The 22,444-nt window shown below is 37.1% G+C and overlaps 1 protein-coding gene across 3 annotated transcripts in view; it reads right to left on the reverse strand.

Moving 5' to 3' along the window:
- CSRNP3 (cysteine and serine rich nuclear protein 3) overlaps window positions 1-22,444 on the reverse strand; it is a 201,593-nt gene that overhangs the window by 70,996 nt on the left and 108,153 nt on the right. For all 3 annotated transcript variants that reach the window (XM_061436413.1, XM_061436429.1, XM_061436421.1), the window contains one exon: window positions 15,278-15,448. In XM_061436413.1, coding sequence (XP_061292397.1) covers window positions 15,278-15,448 — 171 coding nt within the window. The remainder of the gene's footprint in view (window positions 1-15,277; window positions 15,449-22,444) is intronic.

Here is a 22,444-nt window from a genome sequence, read left to right on the forward strand (position 1 = left end):
CCTTAGGCCTCAGTCATAACAATGTCAGCAACTCTTCCCTGCTCCTTTTACTCTAAGAAGAAAATACAACTCAGAAAAAAATTAAGGGGTTCAGCTTCAAAAAAACTTAAGAGGACAAAACTTTGATTATCTGTCCTGCATTTTAAATACAAAGAAAACAATAAGCCAATACACCTTATTTACTTTGAACCCAATCCATGTAATGAGTGTCAAATTAGCACCTCTCATTTGAAATGGAATCTATGTGCTATTTGATTAATTGGCAGTAGACTGTATATTTTCTGAATTGCATGAAGACAGTTAGGAAATGTTTTCAGAAGTCTGAGAAGTGATGCTAGAATGAGAAAGATTGTCAATGCTGTTTTCAACAAGAATTATGGGAAACAATATGATCTAACAATACAAAAGTACAGGATCCAGAGTCACGCTGACATAAAGACCAAAAGCTGGCCCCATTACATATTAGCTTTGTGATTTGGGGCAACTACTTAAAATCAGCATCATATACCTCATAGGTTATGCCAATTAAGTACAATAACATGTGTAAAGTGTAAGTGCAGTCCCCACTACAGATGTTTAATAAAAGCGCAATTAATGCCAGTTATTACTGCTATAAGAATGGAGAGTAAACTCTGGAAATTCTTACTTCCATATCTGTTGTATTGAATCTTGTGATGTTCCCTAAATATTGTTCCCCTGCCTAGATCATGAGTATCAAACAGGTAGTAAACTGAACGTGGCCTCAAGAAGAATTTCACTGGACTAGATTTGCTGTTCTTATTGTTACTATTAAATCTAAAGTCTTTTGGGGAGGTATACTCTAGATCCACCACTCCTTCTCATCATACACTTGGATCCTTTCTCATAGACCTACGACTTGCCTGGATCTGAAGATTTATCTGGATTTTCATCTCTGATCTAGATTTTTTCAGACTTCTATCCCACTCTACCAAAAACACAACTGTCATATGTCTCCTTCCTCTTGAAAGCTATTCTCTGCTCATGTAGTTTTCCAAAATAAGTATTAATAAAATTTGTGTTGTCTCTCATTAGAGCCATCATTATAATAACAGCTAACACTTCCTGGGCACTTAATAAAAATCAAGTACAGTGAAAGCATTTTGCCTGTATTCACTCATGTAAGCCACAAAGTTCCAATGTAGATATATTTTTTACCAGTGTTTATAGATGAGGACGGCTTCCCAGTGGCTCAGGGGTAAAGAAACTGCCTGCCAATACAGGAGACACGGGAGATGCAGATTCGATCCCTGGGTCAGAAAGATAGATCCCCTTGGAGAATGAACTACTACTCTAGTATTCCTGCCCAGAGAATCCCATGCACAGAGGAACCTGGCAGACTACAGTCCATGGGGTCTCAAAGAGTCAGACATGACAGAGACTGAGCATGCATGCACGCATAGATGAGAAAACCAAACGTTAGAGCTACTACATTGCTTGCTACTGAGTAGACAATCTTTGAAGAGAATATAGGCAATCTGAGTCTAGACATTGTATTTTTAACTAACAGACAGACTAGAAGGCCATTTATTGTGGATTTTAATAGTCATTCTGAAGGAATCATCCCAAAGTGATTATATTAATGGTGGGAGTTTCAGTCATGTGGTAGAAGATATTTTCGGACAGAAAAGCCTCTTAAAATATACTCCCTAAAAGTGTGCACTTTGTGTTGACAAGTAGGGTTGACCTTACCAATTTTAAAACACAATTAGCACATAAATGAGACAAATGTAGATATTTACTTTTATAAATAACATTTCATGACATCAAATGACTATATATTTTATATTTTTAACATATTCCAGACAAATCATCCCTTCTAATTCTTCATTCTTTTGTGGCTTTCTTTAGAGATTTTTAGTTAGAATACTCCTTTGTGGTAATGAGATATTTCAGAATGTTCACTTATACATTTCAGATGAAGACAGCATTGAAGATAATTTTTTAACACCATAATAAGTACATGAATATTCTATTTATTTTCTAACATTTCACCGTTAATAGGACAACATACATTAACTCTTTATCCAACCATCATCACTTATTTATACTCCGTCCTCATTAAACTGTCTTTTTTTATAGTTCTAATGTACTATGGGTTTCCCAGGTGGCACAGTGGTAAAGAATCCTGCCAGTGCAAGAGACGCAGGTTCAGAAAGAGCTCCTGGAGAAGGAAATGGCAAACTACTCCAGTATTTTTGCCTGGGAAATCCCATGGACAGAGGAGCCTGGCAGGCTACAGTCCATGGGGTGGCAAAGAGTCAGACACGACTAATCGACTAAACAACAACAATAACGTACTATACTTTGAGTGCATTATCTATTTAATCAGGACATCCTAAAATGTCATCAATTAAAATAATTCACATGATTTTCTGTTCTTTATCTGTGAAACCTATAAACTAAAAATGCCAGATGGAATATTCTATGGGACTTGTATATGTACATTAATGGTATACAAACATAAACACTGAAAACACTAAGATGTCCTCAAGCATGATACCATAAATAACTCAAGCTAAAAGACCGTCAGAGGCGTATTATATTTGGAGGGAAAAAGGATTACCTGAATCTTACATAATTTAAAATACCTTGAAAATCAATCTATTTCATTTTTTTTTCAAATAAACGATATAATCATGGTCAAAGCTACTTCTAACAGAACTAAAACTAGACTGAGGATCTTCTGGCTCCTCAGTTGTGACTTTTTCAATTACAACAAACTGAAGGAATTTGCAGTAGAGTCTCATTCTCGCAAATTCAACTGATGCAATCAGGAAAGCAACATCATAGCAAACCTAAATATTTTTCTTTCACAATAGCTCTCAAATACAAGCAGCTATTCACTGATAATCAAATAAAGAAACAATATTCCTTTTTAACACCACAAAGGAGACATAAAGGTTATGTGGGACTTACTGTATATACAGTGTAGTAGTGTATTTTATAAGTACAAGAAGCAAATTTTGATGAGTATTTTTCTAGATATCACTGTGCAGCCTGGAACATGACACCTGGGAAAGAGATGGCTCCCTACATTTTAGGACCCAGGCAATGAAGGTATGAGGTGTCAGGAAAAAATTTGATAACATCACTTGGCTATCATTGTGGACAAGAGAAAGGCACTAAATGAATACATTAAATTTAGTTCTACCTAATGAAGACACACAAGCTGGAAATATCAATAACCTCATATATGCAGATGACACCACCCTTATGGCAGAAAGTAAAGAGGAACTAAAAAGCCTCTTGATGAAAGTGAAAGAGGAGAGTGAAAAAGTTGGCTTAAAGCTCAGCATTCAGAAAACTAAGATCATGGCATCCAGTCCCATTACTTCATGGGAAATAGATGGGGAAACAGTGGAAACAGTGTCAGACTTTATTTTTTTGGGCTCCAAAATCACTGTAGATGGTGATTGCAGCCATGAAATTAAAAGACGCTTACTCCTTGGAAGGAAAGTTATGACCAACCTAGATAGCATATTCCAAAGCAGAGACATTACTTTGCCAACAAAGGTCCGTCTAGTCAAGGCTATGGTTTTTCCAGTGGTCATGTATGGTTGTGAGAGCTGGACTGTGAAGAAAGCTGAGTGCTGAAGAATTGATGCTTTTAAACTGCAGTGTTGGAGAAGACTCTTGAGAGTCCCTTGGACTGCAAGGAAGTTCAACCAGTCCATCCTAAAGGAGATCAGTCCTGGGTGTTCTTTGGAAGGACTGATGTTGAAGCTGAAACTCCAATACTTTGGCCACCTCATGCAAAGAGTTGACTCATTGGAAAAGACTCTGATGCTGGGAGGGATTGGGGGCAGGAGGAGAAGGGGATGAAAGAGGATGAGATGGCTGGATGGCATCACCGACTCGATGGACATGAGTTTGGGTAGACTCCGGGAGTTGGTGATGGACAGGGAGGCCTGGCGTGTTGCGATTCATGGGGTCGCAAAGAGTCGGACATTACTGAGCAACTGAACTAAGAACTAACTACCAAATTTGGCCTGAAAGTTTCTAGTGGGCTGCAGGGCTCTACTGTTTTTCGTTATTCAGAATACAATGGTAAATAAAATACATATGCAATAGTAAACAAATATAAAACAGTTGCAAATTGTGGTATGTGCTATGAAAGGGAAAAAAGGTGCAGAGAAAGAAAATAATGGGGATGTGGAGAGTGGTGATTCACAGATTTTTATCCCAAGTGAAAGATACATAAAACTTGTCAAAAATTGTAAAATATTTCAAAGTTACAGATGTAACATGTACTTATTACCTACATTTAATGGATATTAGTATTTAGCATATTAACTTTAGATTCCTCCTTTTGAAATATAAATGAAAATGAGAAAGTACAGTTAAAGCACCCACCATCCATTCTTAGACCCTTCCTTTCTGGACTTCCCTGGTGGCTCAGATGTAAAGCATCTGTCTACAATGTGGGAGACTTGGGTTCGAGCCCTGGGTTGGGAAGATCCCCTGGAGAAGGAAATGGCAATCCACTCCAGTACCATTGCCTGGAATGAAAAAGTACAGTTAAAGCACCCACCATCCATTCTTAGATCCTTCCTTTCTAGAGGTACCAATTTTCACATCCTTTTTGATCACCCCTTCCTATGTATATTTTTTGTTTCATAAAATAGATTGTTTTTCTGTGTGCGTTAATGATGTAAGCACTGTCTTGAAACTTGTAATTTTCACTGAACGGTACATATATATACATAAACCTGACTATTCAGTTCAATCTATTACCTATTTTGTCATTATATGAACAAAGCACAGCTTATCCGACCCTATACTGATGGGCGCATGCATGCATGCGTGCCTGCTCAGTTGTGTCCGACTCTTTGCAACCCCATGGACTACAGCCCACCAGGCTCCTCTGTCCATGGGATTCTCCAGGCAAGAATACTGGAGTAGGTGCCATTTCCTTCTCCAGCGGTTTATCCAAACCAGGGATTGAACCTGCCTTGCTTGTGTCTCCTGCCCCAGCAGGCAGATTCTTTACCACTGAGCCACCTGGGAAGCCCATGTTGATGGACAGTTAATGGTTAACTTTTCACTACCAGATTTCCTAGATGTCATGCTCACATAGCATCTGACACTTACAGTGCATTTTGAGAGCTCCTGCCTCAATATATGCTTATCAATAAATGATATTGTCAAACTTTAAAATTTTGCCATGTTGATAGTATGTCATGTGTGAAAGTGTCTTCTTTCAACTTTAATTTCCCTAATTACTAACCACAAAATTGAACATCTATTCATAATTGTATTAGCGTTTTTCTGTGTATTATATATTTATATTCTATGTCTATTTTTTATTGGATTGGCTTTTATTTTTATAAGAGTTCCTTTCATATTGAAATAGTAATTCCTTGTCAGTTAATGAATTACAAATATTTTTTTTCCCTGTCTGTGCCCACTGTTTCACCTTTTTAATTGCATATTTGGTCATATAAACAAGCTTAATATATGCAAATATATATTTCCTTATGCTTTGTGTTACTCGCATCATACCTGACATAAAGATATTCTACATTTTTCTACAAGTTTTATAGTATTTGATTTTTTTTTTTTTACATTTAGATATTTAGTTCATTACTGAACTGATTTAGTTCATTGGGAATTTATTTTCATATATGGTATGAGTCAGGGATCTAATTTTATATTTTTCAATGTGACTGGCCAGTTGTTCAAAGATATTCACTAGAACAGTCTCTGCTTTTCCATCTCATTTGCAATGTCTGCTTTGATGTAAACTAAGTTGCCATTTACATGTTGCTGTTTCTAAGCTCTCCATTTGTTCCATGTGCAGGCCCATGTTCTTTAACCACTATAACACTTTCAGTACTGAGATATGTTAGGGTAAGCACATCCTCCCCTTTCCTTATTCTTTTTCAAAATTTTACTGGGTCATTTTTTAAGCTCTTGACCTTTCACAGAACGGAGAAGGCAATGGCACCCCACTCCAGTACTCTTGCCTGGAAACTCCCATGGACAGAGGAGCCTGGTAGGCTGCAGTCCATGGGGTCGCTAAGAATCGGACATGACTGAGCGACTTCACTTTCACTTTTCACTTTCATGCATTGGAGAAGGAAATAGCAACCAACTCCAGTGTTCTTGCCTGGAGAATCCCAGGGATGGCAGAGCCTGGTGGGCTACAGTCTATGGGGTCGCAAAGAGTCGGACACAACTGAAGCGACTTAGCAGTAGCAGCAGCAGCTTTCACAGAAATTTTAGGATAAATAGTACCTACATATTTTAATGTATTATGTAAAATTTTAATTAAATAAAAATATAAGGAGTAGCATACTTTTAAATCTCATTTCATCTAGCTCTTTTTTTTTTTTCTTTTTTTGCTGGGTTATTGGAAAGCAACTCCAAGATAGTACCATTTTTCCTGTAAAAACTTGGATATATATCACTAACAGATGAAGACTTTGAATCAGCATGCTCTGGATGGGGTGATCAGAGACAGCTACCTCAAAGAGCAGATATTTAAGCTGGAACCTCAAATACCAAGAGTCAGTTATTGGAAGACTCTTCCAAGAAGGATCTTAGAGCAAGAAAGTTTGTTACATTCAAATAACTGAATCAAGATCAGTATGGCTGGAGTTTGGAGATGGAGGGAAGGCAGGAGAGGAGTTGGAAAGGAGAGCAAAGTCTCAGTCATAGATTTTTGGAGGCTGAGGTAATGAATACAACTGAAAGCAACTAAAGGACTCAAATAGGAAAGAGATGTGATCCAATACACTCCTGCATAAAGAAGAGGCTGATTTTCCTCCAAGAGAGGAAGCTCAGAGCAGCTGGCAGGCTCCTGCAGCAGTCCAGAGGAGAGATGCAAGTCGTATGTACTGGGAGTACAATACACAAGGGGATCGGTGGACAGATTTGAGACCTATTATATAACATGTGACTCTAGGGGAAAGACAATAAGACCAAAACAGAATTTTTAAAAAAAATCTTAGGGCTGAAATAAACAGCTCAATATAGTAAGTCATCATTTATTAAGGCTACATGTGAGGTTCTGATTCTAAATTTAAACCAAACCAAACCACACTAAATGAACTGTACTTATATAATGTTAGTGGTATGAGTTGGTAATACCTTTTTTTCCCTAGCTGTTTCAAAGAATGGTGAAGGTGAAAGCATCTTGGATTCTCTCAAGTGTGTTATATTGCTACTGCCTAAATAGCTGCACAGCATCCAATTAAATAGTGATGTTTCTGCCTGGGAAAGCTGTATACAAGCAAATGAAACCAGAAAGGTGCATGTACATGCTGGGAATACATAATTACAGTGGGAACCTATTTAAAACCCAGTTCACCATTACACATATTTGGATATAATAACCGATAAATCAGGATCCTGATATATCACAATGACACCCATCCAAATCATAAATTACAGAGTTAGCCTGAAAATTGGTATTTATTTCCACTAATGTCCATATCATTATGAAGTCCTACAACAAATGCATCTTTTTTTCTTTATGTGATTTATTTGTACTAAAAAAGAAAACTCTTTACAAAGCTAAGTGCTATTTATCAAGGATTTATTAGCAATTGAACCAGCACCAGTCTTAGGGCTGAGACTATATGCTTAAGCTCTATACATCTCCAAAAAGATAAGGTATACACACAAATAACAATGGTGTAAAACAGAATACAATAATTTAAAGAAGGGCTGAAGAGCTATTAGACTGTAAGTTTCTACAGAACTGGATGGTGTCTCCTTTACTTTTGTATTTCCAGCTCCTAGTACTAGTGCTATGGCAAACAGTAAGTACTTAATAAGTGTTCATTCATTCACTTACACAAATATTTATTAAGAGGTTACTAGATACGAGACATACAAAGACCTAGCTCCTGCCTTTGCTGAGCTTACACTCATTCCTTTGAAACTCATTTTGAATGCCCTATTTAAAGACAGAAAGAAGGACATGCAGAAAAGGAAAAGAGGAAAGTAGGGTTCGTGGTGATGAGAAGGCAAGGTAATCTGTTCAATATGATGTCAGAGCTGGAGGGACTTGATGAGTCTGGTAAGTACTCTGTGCTTTGAGATGGAAGAGAAAACAACCCTAGGCACCTTAGGAGGAGGCCGTGTGGCAATAATGGGCAGCCAAGTTGAAAACACCCAGTTTTATCATTTTCCCCAAAACTTCTTAAAGTGTTCAGCTGTTTTGAATAAAAAGGAAATATGGAGTAAAGGATAGGGGAGGAAAATGGTTAAGAGTCCAGGCCTCACCGCACTCTCGGCAAAAAAAGCCAAAACAAAAGAGTGAATATAAAAGGTGCTCTGGAAAGATATGTAAAGATAAAAAGTGGGTATTATGTTGGGGAAAGGGATTCCCAGCTAGTGCTAGTGGTAAAGAGTCCACCTGGCAATGCAGGAGACATAAGAGATGTGAGTTTGATCCCTGGGTCAGGAAGATCCCCTGGAGAAGAGCATGGCAACCCATACCAGTATTCTTGCCTGTAGAATCCCATAGACAGAGAAGCCTGGTGGGCTATAGTCCATGGGGGTCACAAAGAGTTGGACGTGACTGAAACAACATAGCATGCATCCACATGTTGGGGAAAACAAGAGTATGAGATAAAAATATGGGTAGAGGGAGAAATGGAGTGGAAGGAGAAGGGGTATGGTCTGAGTTTATTTATTTATTTTTTTTAATTTAATTTAATTTTTTTTTTAATTTTTTTAAATTTTTTAATTTTTTTTTTTTTTAATTTCAGGTATACACGTGCTTGGTCTGAGTTTAGAGCACTGAGATTTGATATTTCAACGATAGAGCTGTACTGGTTTGTCAAACTATCATGGGTAAAGCTGTGGACACAAGCAGCTATGGGGAGTGGAGAAAAATGATATGAATGGAATAGAAGACTCCAGAATAGAGGTGGTCAAGGAAACAAGAGGCTAATGGTTCAGTCAGCTATCACATGGCTATTCACATCATGGTGGGAAATACTGGGATGGAAAGAAGATAGAAAACCATTGCCAAAGTGTTTGAAATACCAGGAGATTCAGGAAAGAGGATGAGTAGAATAAGAGACTTGGTAAAGTTTTCATAGAGAAAAAACATTTGATATGAGCCTTGTAGCGGGTACAGAACTTCGTAGTCAGAGATTGAGAAGCAGAGGAGAAGAACTTTCAGCCTGAGGGATGGGGAAAGTAAGGTCAGAGGAGGCAGCCATGGTTGACTATTTCTGATTCAATGCACTGGATTTCCCAGACCTCTCAGGCAAAATAATCTGAAAATAATTCCACTGTATATCAGTCAATGGCTTTTATAACACATTCAAGTGAGTATTAAATATTTTCCAAATGGACCACTAACTTGTATCTATTTCTTTCACTCAAACTACTTAAATCCCATATTTAAACTAAACTAAACACTTAATGACTTAACTGGTCCGTGGCTAGTGTCCAGATAGGGACATGACCTACTATGTAAATCTGCAACTGGTTCCAGATCTGATCTTACAATGCCAGGCTAACTGGTTCTTTTCTAGCACAAGGAGATGAAGGGAGTCAGGGTCTGGGAAGGTCTTAATTTAACAGCTTATCAGAGGTTCCTTGCCCTATGTTGCTTCTCTTTTCCTACTTGGTTTCTGCTCTAACTTAAGACCAATTTTGATCCTTGTTCTTAGAACCATATTACCACAAGGTAGGAAGAAGCTTTTGAGGGTCACATGGTGCCTACTCCTGCTCAAAGACTTCCCTAAAACTTCGATCTTCACTTTCTGCCTTAACACACCTCCATTGTTTGAAAAATTATTGATTCAGGGATTGATTGCTACGTTTGTTTTTGCTATAGTAAGTTCTTAAGTTATTATCACAATGCTGAGTAGACACGACCTATAATCTGAGCTGTATTTACCGCCGGTAGTCTATCATTTTGACATGTCTAAAAGCACCTACCACAGAGACTGAACATAAGATACACCATATCTGTCAAAACGGAATCTAAATGTTCAATGCATGTTAACTGCTTGGTAAAGAGAATAGATATGTTTTGGTTGTACTTCCACCACAAAGTTTCACGTCAAGATCTGATTTCCATTGATTTTTAATCTCTAATCCCTCTATAAAATGTGCAGTCAGTGGGAGGGAATTGACATTGGAGGGAAACGGTGACTTGGATGCACGTGGCAGCATATTCACGCCCTATGTATTCAGAGAGAAACTGAGGGAAGTATGGAAGGAGGGAGGGAGGGAGGGCGGGAGACAAACACAGATTATAACTCAGCCATCGGATAAATTAATATACCTCTGAATGTTAACTTCTACTTGTATAAAATGGGTACAATAATGGCTCCTAATCAAACAATGATTTTAGGCTACGCAGTGAACTCAAGAATGTGGAACTGTACATTAGAAACTCTTATCCTATGTAAGACATCCACCATCAGATTTCACATGCCATTTAGAATACCTATCATTTTGCCTTTTGATATTTCCACTTCCTAAATACTATATGTTTATTTGTAGAAAGACTGTGTTTCAGGAAAAATATGTGTTCCTTGGGGGAGGATGCTTTGTCGAACAGCTTCTCATTACTTGTGGGAAGTGCCAAGAACCTTGAAAGGGTAGGAAAAAATCATACCGGCTTCTCTGTAGCTCTCCCTGTGACAGAGCTCAAGTGCAGGCTGATTGGCTATAGAGCCACAGGGATTTGATGAAACAAAGCGTTCCACAGCAATACAGAATCCAGCGGCTTCTATCTCAAGGGAAGTACAAGATATGACCTTGGTTGATCGCGGGCGAGTATGCTAGTTGCCTAGCAAAACTCCAAAGTCCAAGGAAAAAGGCATAATGTCTTTACTGATTTACATTTCGAAGCTTTTAATATCATAATGTGATGTGCTACAAACTGAATAGGCTTACAGAAAGCATGGAATAGCATGGAATTTTCTACTACCATAGATGCTGCCTCGTTCCACATGATTTGTATCAATTCCTATATTTGTAATGATAACAAAATGTTATGTTACACAATATGTTAGTGCTTATAAAGCACTGGGTGTACCTGACATTTTAAATTTGAAAGATGACCTCACAATGAGTGAGATTTAAATAACCATATCTTAAAAGATCTGTGTGAAGCTAAATTTGATTTCCTAATACCACATAAATTTGATAGTAATCAAAAATCCTTCTTTACGGTAATTACTTTTATTTTGAAAGTAGAAAAATATATTAAAGAAATAAGATTCATCAATAATAATACATATTTCTATAAATGACTTCAGATCAGTACATACTTTAATCTAGCTGAAAAAATAAATAAAACATTTTACAAAAATTTGTGCCTCTATTTGGGGCTAGCAAATGATTTGAAATACATTTCAAGAAACAAGAAATCTTTTTAAATACTCTCACATGGGTTAACATGTTCAGATCTTTTATACAGCAAATACTAATAATCTAGGGAGAATTTTTGTTTTTTGATGTTTTGCCTTTTTTTCTCCCACTTTTTCTCCTTCCCCATAACGTTAATATGGTAAACTAAACAGACTGTTAAATCAAAAGGGCACTTTTGATTAAATCAATCATTTAATTGTCTTTAAAAATGAAAAATCTCTGCCAGATTTCATTTAATACAAAGTTCAATCATCAAGTTTGAAAACTAACTATTGCCAACTACCACTGGCAATAAATGATGAGTTGAAAATTTCAGTAACTTCTTGGGTACCACAAAATATGTCTATTTTATTCAACAGGAAAAATAACATCTGTTGGACATAACTCAAAAACTCTTTACTAGCTAACTGAAGCATTGCATGATTTAGTGATCATGCCATTTGCTTACATAAACACAATCTAAACTATAGTTATTTTAGTTTAAATTTAAAACACTTTTTGTGAAATATATAAATATTAACTGAAATAAAAATGAACAAATATGAAATTAATCTATCATTCTAATACTTCAAAAAACCAATTGCTTTCAGTTTTTAGAGTAATTTAATCATTGGAGAAGGAAATGGCAACCCACTCCAGTGTTCTTGCTTGGAGAATCCCAGGGATGGGGGAGCCTGGTGCGCTGCCATCTATAGGGTCGCACAGAGTCAGACATGACTGAAGCGACTTAGCAGCACTTAGCAGCATGATACAAAGACATTCCCTGGCAGTGTAGGTAAAATTGTGTGTTCTCCTTTTCTTAACACTACCTCATGTCTTCATGCTGTGCTGTGCTAAGTCACTTCAGTTGTGTCCGATTTTTTGCAACCCTGTGGAATGTATCCAGCCAGGCTCCTCTGTCCGTCATACTCTCCAGGCAAGAATACTGGAGTGGGTTACCTGTGCCCTCTTCCAGGGGATCTTCCTGACCCAGGGATAGAAACTGCATCTTCTGCATGCCCGCAGATTCTTTACCGTTAGCACCACCTGGGAAGCCCCATGTCTTCATAATTATCATGAAAATACATTAACTGTATCAGCTACCATAAACGTAATGAATCATTTCCCCACTCCTAGACACATGACCTTCCTCTTCCCTGCCCCAATCCCCATTTTTTGGCATTGCCCTCAACCATCAACATTTTCAATTATTTATTTTCCCTGCGTTTTTGATGTTTTCCCCTTTAGACAAATTATCTATAATTGTATAGATGTATAGAGATGAATATCATTATGGCTCTTATATTTCCAAAGTGCTTTATAAATTTCATTGCCATCAATAGCAATATGGATGTACATACAATTTGTACTGTGACCGTCACCAGCACTTAAGTACTGTACTACTATTTTTTATTGGAGAGAGGAATTTCATTCATAGAGATGAAATTTCCACGATTTCATACAATGAAGTCTCACTAGTACTACTTTACTCTGTTATTACTACTGTAATGCTTCAAAATATTTGCTAATTATATTTGCTATCATGTTGATTATCTTTGAAGGTATGTATCTTAATTTATATAAAAAATTTACATGTGTATTTTTGTATGCCATTAGACAATAATGCTTGGCTATACTAACTGCAAATTTCTTTCCAATATAGATTATTTTACTTTGGGCTTTTGGGGGGATCAGGTATGTTTAATACTTTTCTATTATTAAATATTTTAAGTATTTTGCAATGTGACTTTTTTATGTTACTTCAAAGCTCAGATAACAATCCTACCAAACATTTAGCAAATATGTAATTTCCCCCATGATATGAATTTTAAAAATCTTTGTCTACTTACTCCATCTGAAATGTATTTTGGTATAAGTTGTGAGATGGGTTTCTGAATTTTTCTATTTCAAACTCTAGCACCAAAATCATTTATTAAATACTTCCTCCCTCACATTGTTTTATAATGCTCTATTCATATAACATGTATATATAATATATAATTCTTATCTATACTACATTGAGATTTTCTCTATTTTCTTAGATCTAATACAGTACCAAAAATGTTAAACTATATAATTTTCTACGATTATTTGATATCTGGGGTAGCTTTTCAAGATTTATGGCTTCTTTTTAAAAATATCCCTTTATTCTCATTAGCTTATTTTTCCAAATAAATTTTATTATTCCATCACCTCTAAAAAAGTCTAGCTGAGGGTTTTATAAAGATTATACTTTTATATCCACAAATTAATGTGGAAAGATTTAATAGATTTACCTTTATATCCAGAAGCATAACCTGTCTCTTCATTAATTCAAGTACTTTTCTAACTCACAATAAATCGCATTATAAAGACATGTCCAATATTATATAATTAAAGGGCAGAATGAGATAATAGAAAAGGTGAAGACTATGGGATGGGACACATAAATATATGGAGATATATATATATATATATATGTATATATACACATACATGTATATATGTGTGTCTAGTCTTAAATCCTATGTGATCTTGGGCAAGATATTTAGCCTCTTTGAGCCTCAGTTATTTCCTCTGTAAACTGAAGGTAGTGGTTCTTCCAGGATGGTTGTAAAGGGTAGGAATAATGTCTATAAAGCTATTGGATCACAGCATGTGCCCAATAAATGTGAGCTATGAGAATAAATTTTAATATAACATGTGCTCAGTACTTGACATTTTACAAAGTTCTTTCATGTGTATTATCTCACTTGCTCTTTGATCTTCACAAAACCATCTTAGATAATGATGTTGTTGTTATTATCACTGTTAATATTAAGGCCAAACACATAACATACATCTTTAAAATCAAAACACAAGCTCATTTCACACTATCATGACATTTGTAAATATATCTGAAGATCAACCTACATCACACAATTACTTTGTCCCTGAATATTTGATGACATTTTTGTTATAATAATTGTAGATGTCCTCTCATTCTATTTTCTATGAGTTTTGCTTGCTTAAAGGAATGCTGTTGATTTTAGTATATGTGTCTCATGTTCAATAGTTTTATTGAGCTCCTTATTAACTCTTAAAAATATGATTAATTCTCTTGGTTTTCTCGGTAGTCACATTACCAAAATAAATTCTATATTATGTAATGACATATTAATAAAATCAGCTACTTAACTGAAAAATAAAAAACTAAAATTAGTTATTTGTCATCATATCACGATATATTAAAAGCTTCCTGTGGGAAACATAAACTCAAGATTATTTAGCTAGTAATAGTTTCATTTAGCCTGTAGACTGTATTACCTTATGAAATTCCCTTGTCAGTCCTTCAAACCTCACAGTACCTTGCCTGACAGGAAGCTGTGATGCTACAGGGCAGTGGAAAAAGAGAAAGAATACAGCTTTTTCATTTTGTGGGCTTTAAATATTATTCTTAAGGATAAGAGAAGAAAGGGATGTGTAGAAAGAGGTATAAACAGTACTTGCACATTTGGGAGAGTTTTGCTGCTGTTTAATCTCTTAAATCATGGTTGGCTATGCGCTTTCTCAGTGAGCCCAGACTTTCCACTCCCAAATACATCTTCCCCATGTTGTTGTTGTTTTTTTTTTCTCCTAGAGTATCATTTTAGCTATGATGAGGATACATTTTTTGTGCCTAGACATGTCTTTCCGCATCCCAGAGTAGGACATTTCCTTTGAAAAGTAATAATAATAAAAAGTCATTTTTCATTGAACCTGTTGGTTAACACTATCAAATAATCCACTAAACAAAGGAATCCACTGATGCCTCAAAAATCTTTCATTTTTCCTTAATCATGTCTTGCTTTTAGTTCAATTGTACAAGCAAAACAAAATTAGGAATAACAGTTAAAAAATCACCACAATGATACAATTGTTTTCACTGTAGAACCAAACAATCCGTCTCAGTCATGGCTTTTGTACTCACGGGGAAAATGATTAGAAGTGGATGGATTGACACTGTCCCCACTGTCAGCGCTTTCACTGCTGGAAACTTCATCATCTGATTCCCGCACAGAGGAGCAGGGCGAGGAGCCGTCAACTTCTTCAAACTTCCTCTTTAAAATTCCACTCATCGCTGCAGCGCTGTCACATGTACCTGTAACAGGAACGGGAGCAGCGGAGCATTGAAATATTTGACCGCTGGATGTGCAGCCAAGGTCTCTGGAGTCATTTTTATATGGCTTTTTATACATGAGCTGAGTTTTCCCTTGAAAGGATCACTAAGCAGTTTTTTAAAAAATATTTTCAGAAATGAAATTAGATTAAATATGAGCATCTGACCATTTGCTTACCAAAATGTAACAATTTTTTAGACATATTTCATTTTAATGCACTACCCCTATTCCTTTTTGTTGGCAAGTTGAGAAAATCCACTTAAGTCTGTAAAATTCTGTAACAAAGATAAATGTTAATGTTCCCCAAAGTCCTAAACGATTACTGGAAGGAACACGGATAAGTATGCAAAAACTTCATACTCAAGTTTTAAAATGCAAGAAACCCAATTAGCTGAGCACAACGAAGCATATGCAATCAGGTCTAAATTTTAGGTAGTTTCCGCTTAACTATTACAATAAAGTGAAACGCTTCCACATGATACCTGGTTGCTGAAGCTGTTGCTACAGTTTCAGAAACCTCCTAAGGATATTTACCAGGGATAGAGCACTAATTGGGTGGGAAGAGTGAAGAGTGGGAAGTGGAGGTAGTTTCTCCTAAATTCTTTCTCTAGGCTGAATGATGTGTCTTCTCTCCTTGAGCTGCCCTCTCTCCATCTTCAGCATTCACCTTGACGTATGCACAGGGCATAAACTTTCTGCCAATGTAAACATATTTCAGAAATAACTTATCTACATATTAGCTCAGATATAGGTGGATGGTCTAACATTGCTAAATTAAATTAACTAAGCTGAAGGTATTACTAGGTTGATTCCATTCATTCTATCTTCCATCTTATTTATGTCACCTGATTTTTAACTCCCATTTAAGTTCTTTGTTACATTATCTAGGTACTGGCTTCAGAAATTGCTGTAATTACCTCCTTCTCTATGCAAATCACACAGCGCACAGCCTGACCAGATCCCCGGAGCTGGGCCAGCTTTTCAAATTCTATTCGGATTAGCAGCATCAGAACCACCTAAGGGGGAAATCTCAGAAATGCAAACTCTAACTAATGCAAACTCTAAAGCCTCATTCCGGATCTACTGAATCAGAAACTCCCTTGGAGGTTAGGGCCTAGGACACTGCTCTCTGAAGCCCTCCAGGTGATTCTGACACATACTCAAATTGAGGGCCATTTGCCTAATTTCTAGTCTGTTCTCCAGTAGCTCCTTCCTTGAGTGTGGCCACACATCAGCCCCAGAGAGTTACATAACTCAGCACTCAATTCCTAATAAAATCTTCTGCGTCCATCACTGGTGTGACTTCTAGTAAAGTTAAGGACAGTATTAGATGTCTCTTAAGTATCATTAATTTCAATTTACTCTACTCATCTATTCATGTGTTTAGTAACCAGTAGGCATATGCTTGACTCCTTCGGTGGAGTAAGGGGATACAAAAAGGAGTAGAACGTGTTACCTGCTCCCAAGAAGCAAGCATTCACTATGCTGGGCTGCATGGAATTGAGAATACCTCCAAATTCATGTTCTATTGCCTTGTTTTACTAATTTATGTCTTTTCATGACTTATATTAACAATAGATAACTGATAGCAATAAGAAGATACTGCTCTGTCCACTCTTTTGAGAATAAAATCTCTACTCTGACACTTCTTTTACCACTATTCAGATTGGCTTATTATTTTCTCTGTTTTAAAGAGTATGAAATGCATATAATGTTCATGCATATCTGAGCAGGGTGGAGGGGGAAAAAGATATTTTAAGTAAAGTTCCTGAAATAAAAGTAGGACAGGATATAAATTTGAAAACTGTTCACTTCAAACAAGATGCAAAGTAATTCATGAGGGAGAGAGACCAAGACACAAAGTAATACAAGATGGAAACCCATGTTTAAAAAGTACATTTTAAAATAAGATATTACAATGGTAACACTTAAAAACCATGTCCTTAAGCGCCACTTAACCATCTGATCTCCCCCAACTTCCTTAAGAAAGGCAGATTTCTTGACAATCAAGAACACCCAACTGGCCAAAGGAAACTACATTCCAGCATGGCAAAACGTGGTACTTGGCACTCTTCTCTTCCTTTCTCACTTCCTCAAGCATGAGAGGGGAAATGTTTGGAGGGATGCTAAGAGAATTCAAAAATCTCTTTTCCCATTGTTGTTACATTTGTACTGGCAAGACCTGAAGCAGTGGAGTTGAAGGCTGACTGCAATTTCTGTCTACATCTTTGGGACTGAAAGAGCCTAAGCTCTTCCCAGGTCAAAGGAAAAAAGGAACTGACTGCTTAAGATGGGATTAGTATCTATGCTGAAAATTAAACATTCAAATAATTACAGGTGGGTATAACTTTAACTTTGGGCTTCCCTGGTGGCTCAGATGATAAAGAATCTGCCTGCAATGCAGGAGACCCATTGAAAGCAAACAGTAGTGGATGGGAGAGAATAATTAGGAGGTGGTTGTCCTAGTCCAAGTGAGAAATGGTGATACCCTTGATTAATATGTGTTTCAGGGTTTGATCCCTGAGTCAGGAAGATCCCCTGGAGAAGGGCATGGCAACCCACTCTAGTATTCTTGCCTGGTGAACTCCCTGGACAGAGGAGTCTAGTGGGCCACAGTCCATGGGGTCACAAAGAGCGACTTATACTTTATAACTTCATTCATACCAATGAAACTGGTTAAGTGCTAAACTGCTTGTGCAGCAACCAAGCATAACACCTGTCTAGTTTCACAGCCTTTAAAAAATATTATTTGAGTGTAACAAGATGTTATAACAAATCATGAGGGCCAAATGACCTATTGCTTACCAGCAGATAAACCTTGATCAAGACCTAATAGTGGAATGGTAAAAGGAGCATGTGGTTTTCTCCTACATCATCTATATTATCTCACTAGGAAGAAAAGAATACAAGAATTTAAAGGGAAGGCCTGTTAACAGAGGAGTTGTATATACTTGCTTTGCTTGTACCCTGTATTGTTTCTCTCAGAATTTGAGGACAACCATATGTAGGTAGCTAGGTATAAACGCAGGTAAGCAGAATCAATGCTTGTCCTGTGGCTGCATAGCTCCTTAACTTGTCATATATTTTCTTCCTAAAGATGAGACATAATTAAACTTGGTAGGTACTAAGCCAGTGAAAAAGTGGTCAACATTTCAAATTGGTAAACAGCATCAAAGCTTGAAGAACAGAAGATAAACCTGGACAGGCATTAATTTACTCTTAATATGATAAGCTGAAAATTTGTCTCATTAACAGCCATTTAAATACAGCTACCATTTTCCAATTCAAGAAACACATGTTAATCAATGGTATCACCATTTCTCACTCGGACTAGGACAACCACCTCCTAATTATTCTCTCTCATCCACCACTGTTAGCCTTCAATGGGTTTTCCAGGTTGGAAGCAGAACGATAAATTTAAAATGTAAATGTGATCATGTCCATAGCTTAAAATTCTTAAGTGGCTTTGGATTGCCTGAGGATAAAGTTCAAAATCCTCAAAACGGCTTATAAAGTCTTTAACAACATACTGTTGTTAACTTCACCTTTTTGGACCATTTGGCCTTGTTGCCAGTATTTCAGCTCTAAAAATAATTCACTTTCTCCAACCTGTCTTTTCTCTCTGGACTCTAAGCCCTTTGATGTATGCATGATTTCTTGCAATCTCCTTTTTAATTTCTTTTCCCATAGCACTTACCACCTTCTAAATCTATATTATTTATTTATGTACTTTTAGGTTTATTGATTATTTTTCATCCCCTGCTGGAAGATACAAAAGTGGGAATATTTGTGTTCTCTACAGATGTTCCAAGCATCTAGAACAATGCTTTATATCTAATAGGGGCTCAGTAAATATTTGTATGATGAATGAATGAAACTCTTCCATTTCCATAGTTTAATTATGTTGTCAGTGTCTATTTTCTCTGATAGACTAAAAGCTCCATAAAGCAGAATCATGTTCATCTCATTCACCATTCTATCTCTCCTAACAAAATATCTGGCATATTTGATTAGATGAGAATCAAAATGAGATGAAATTGACCTCAAAACGTCATACAATTTCTTTTTGCTTGCAAGCAACCCAAAAGCCAATTCTAGCTAGCTTAAGCACAAAGACATCTGTTGGAAAAATACTGAACTAGTTGATGCAATCTAAGATACAGCTGAAATGCAAAATTGAGGAACAGCAGGAATAAGGACAGCTTCTAGATTACGGCTGTAGAAATTCCTTGATGTGTTTTTTTTTTTTTTTTTTTTTTAACAGCACCACTGTTACTGGGTTTAAGTCTAGCAACTTCTGTGTCTCACAGTTTAAGCCTAATGTTCCAAGGCATGAGCAACCTTTAGCCCACTTTGGGTCAGGTGTCAGTCCTGTGACCATTATACTACAGGGCCAATGGGCAAGGAGCCACCCAATTAGGCATCACTACAAAGAACCTCACCCAGAGGCTTCAATAAGCTCACCGCATTTCAAAGTCAATAGTCTCTCCTTGTCTAGCACTGATTTCTCTAATTTTTTCATTTATTAATATATCCATGAATTCATCACTTGGCCAGCCTCTTGGTTTGGGATTCCTTTTTCCCTACACTCAAGTGCCCTTTCTATTGCCAAATTCAACTTTAAAATTCTAAAAAACATCTTATAATCCTGGGTATCTGTTATTCTTAATTAACATATACTATTTATTTCATATTTGTATTAGATGTGAGAAGCCTCTGGACACGTTTAAAGAAAAAGTAGTTGAAAAGTAGAAATGTCTCCATCTCTACTCAAAAAGATACTGATAAACTATACCAGATTTTCTATGATATAAGGGCTTCCCTTATATATATCTCAGCTGGTAAAGAATCTGCTTACAATGTAGGAGACCTGAGTTCGATCCCTGCGTTAGGAAGATCCCCTGAAGAAGGGAACGGCTACCGACTCTGGTATTCTGGCCTGGAGAATTCCATGGACTGTATGGGGTCGCAAAGAGTTGGACACGACTGAGGAACTTTCACTTCACTTCACTTCACTAATGAACTACCACATATGAATATTCCTGTCCTTTATCAATCAGACAAAACCCAGTAAATGAAACATGTAAGGTCATTAGGGTAAATCACAAGTTCATCAAACAACTGAAAAAAAGATGAAGGGGGTGGGAGATAGTTAATAAGTTAAGGGCAAGTGTGCCCTATTGCTGATGCTGGAAAAAATGCATTTAAAAGGAAGTAATTCTGGCATGGCAAGAATTTCTTTATATTGAAATGGGGAGATATTTTCAGTGAGATGCTGTTTCTTCCCTAGGCTGATGGTTCACTTGACCTGCAGGTCCTTAATTCCATGGAGGCTACTTAGACCAAGAGCTATACATGGTCCTCTCTCAGGAACAAAGAGGTGTGTCTAGAGCCCCTCTGCTCAGTTTTACCTGGGTGTATCCTTTGCATTGGTTGCTTGCTAGTTTTGTAGTTAATCAAAATGAGAGTAACCTTTAACCGCAAAGGTCATTAACAAAGGCCCTTCTGCCTTGGTGATGTGGCATATATCAAAGGAGCATGTTAGCCTGCATTGTAACCTGACATGAAGGACATTTCTTCCTGGTTTATCAAAGAAGAAAATAATTTACTTTACATCCTCATCAAATTCTTCCAGCAAGCACAAAAAGCTAAGAAACCATAATAAAGTTCTTTCCCAACAACTCTGATAAGCTAAGCCTGTTCACTTTGGTCAGCAATGGGCCCAGAGCCCAGGAACTACCAATGTCAGGATTCAGTTGCACAGAAAAAGCAGCTTATTCTCCTTTACTGTTACGCAGAATGGAAAGCAATTTTGATGTTTCCTCTGGTTGCTTCACCAAATTCAAATGATGAGATGAGAAGCACTGCAAACAGGTTGATGAAAATACTGGTGTACAGCTCTTCTGTGACAGCAGGTGGGAAAAGCTTAGCTGGCAAAACCAAGATTATTCACAATGTCACACTTCATCAACTAGATTGTCTACAGGGCCAGAGAGAGGATGAAAAGGACGGTTGCTCAATTGATGGTGTGCAGGTTTTATTCCAGTACTTAAGAAAAGAGGGCTTGTCTGAAAATATCATACTGAGTATTTTCTGGTGGGATATCATTAGTTATCCAGATATGTTCCTAATTGCATGCATGCTTAGTCACTCAGTCGTGTCTGACTGTTTGCGACCCCATGGACTATAGCCCACCAGGCTCTTCTGTCCACGGGATTCTCCAGGCAAGAATCCTGGAGTGGGTTGCCATGCCCTCCTCTAGGGTATCTTTCCAACCCAGGGATCAAATCTGGGTCTCCAACATTGCAGGTGGATTCTTTACCACTGAGCCACCAGAAAGCCCATCAGGATACAATTTTAAATGAGTTAGTTTAAATCAAAATCCTTTTCCTCCTCAGTTTTTTACAGCATGAATTTGAGTAATCTTTGTTCTGCCCTAACATTCACACTGCTACTGCCCTTACACTGTTACATGAATCAAACACTGACTATTGGCTGAAGTTGCTACTAAATAAGATAATTATAATCTTAAGAAGTTGGCATCAGACTTCAATGCCTTGACCACACCATGCCAAATGGTCTCAGAATGCTTATGCATTTCTTTTTAAAAAGGGGGGATATCTTCTTCCACAATACTAGGCCATATCTGCCTTAACCCATTTGGCAAGAAATTAACATAGCTGCTGCCAAGAAGATAGGGATTTGGCAATGAATTCACAAGGTAAAATCCTGCAAGGTGTTTCCATGGGGCACCACCAATGTGAAAAATGATACTGGTGGTTTGCCAATTCAAGGAGTGCAAGTTAGCCAAATACATTTCTCTTGTCCAGGTGTCTGCTTAAGCCAAAAGTGCTGGGAATGCTCTTGTCTAATGAATATTTTTGTTGGAGAAACAATTGGAGGGTTCCCCAATTATGTATGAATTCCTTATGCCAGAGTTAACTGTGACCTTGAGTTAAAGGTCTGAGTTACTTTAT

Source organism: Bos javanicus, chromosome 2 (assembly GCF_032452875.1).
Source record: "Bos javanicus breed banteng chromosome 2, ARS-OSU_banteng_1.0, whole genome shotgun sequence".
Taxonomy (NCBI): Eukaryota; Metazoa; Chordata; class Mammalia; order Artiodactyla; family Bovidae; genus Bos; species Bos javanicus.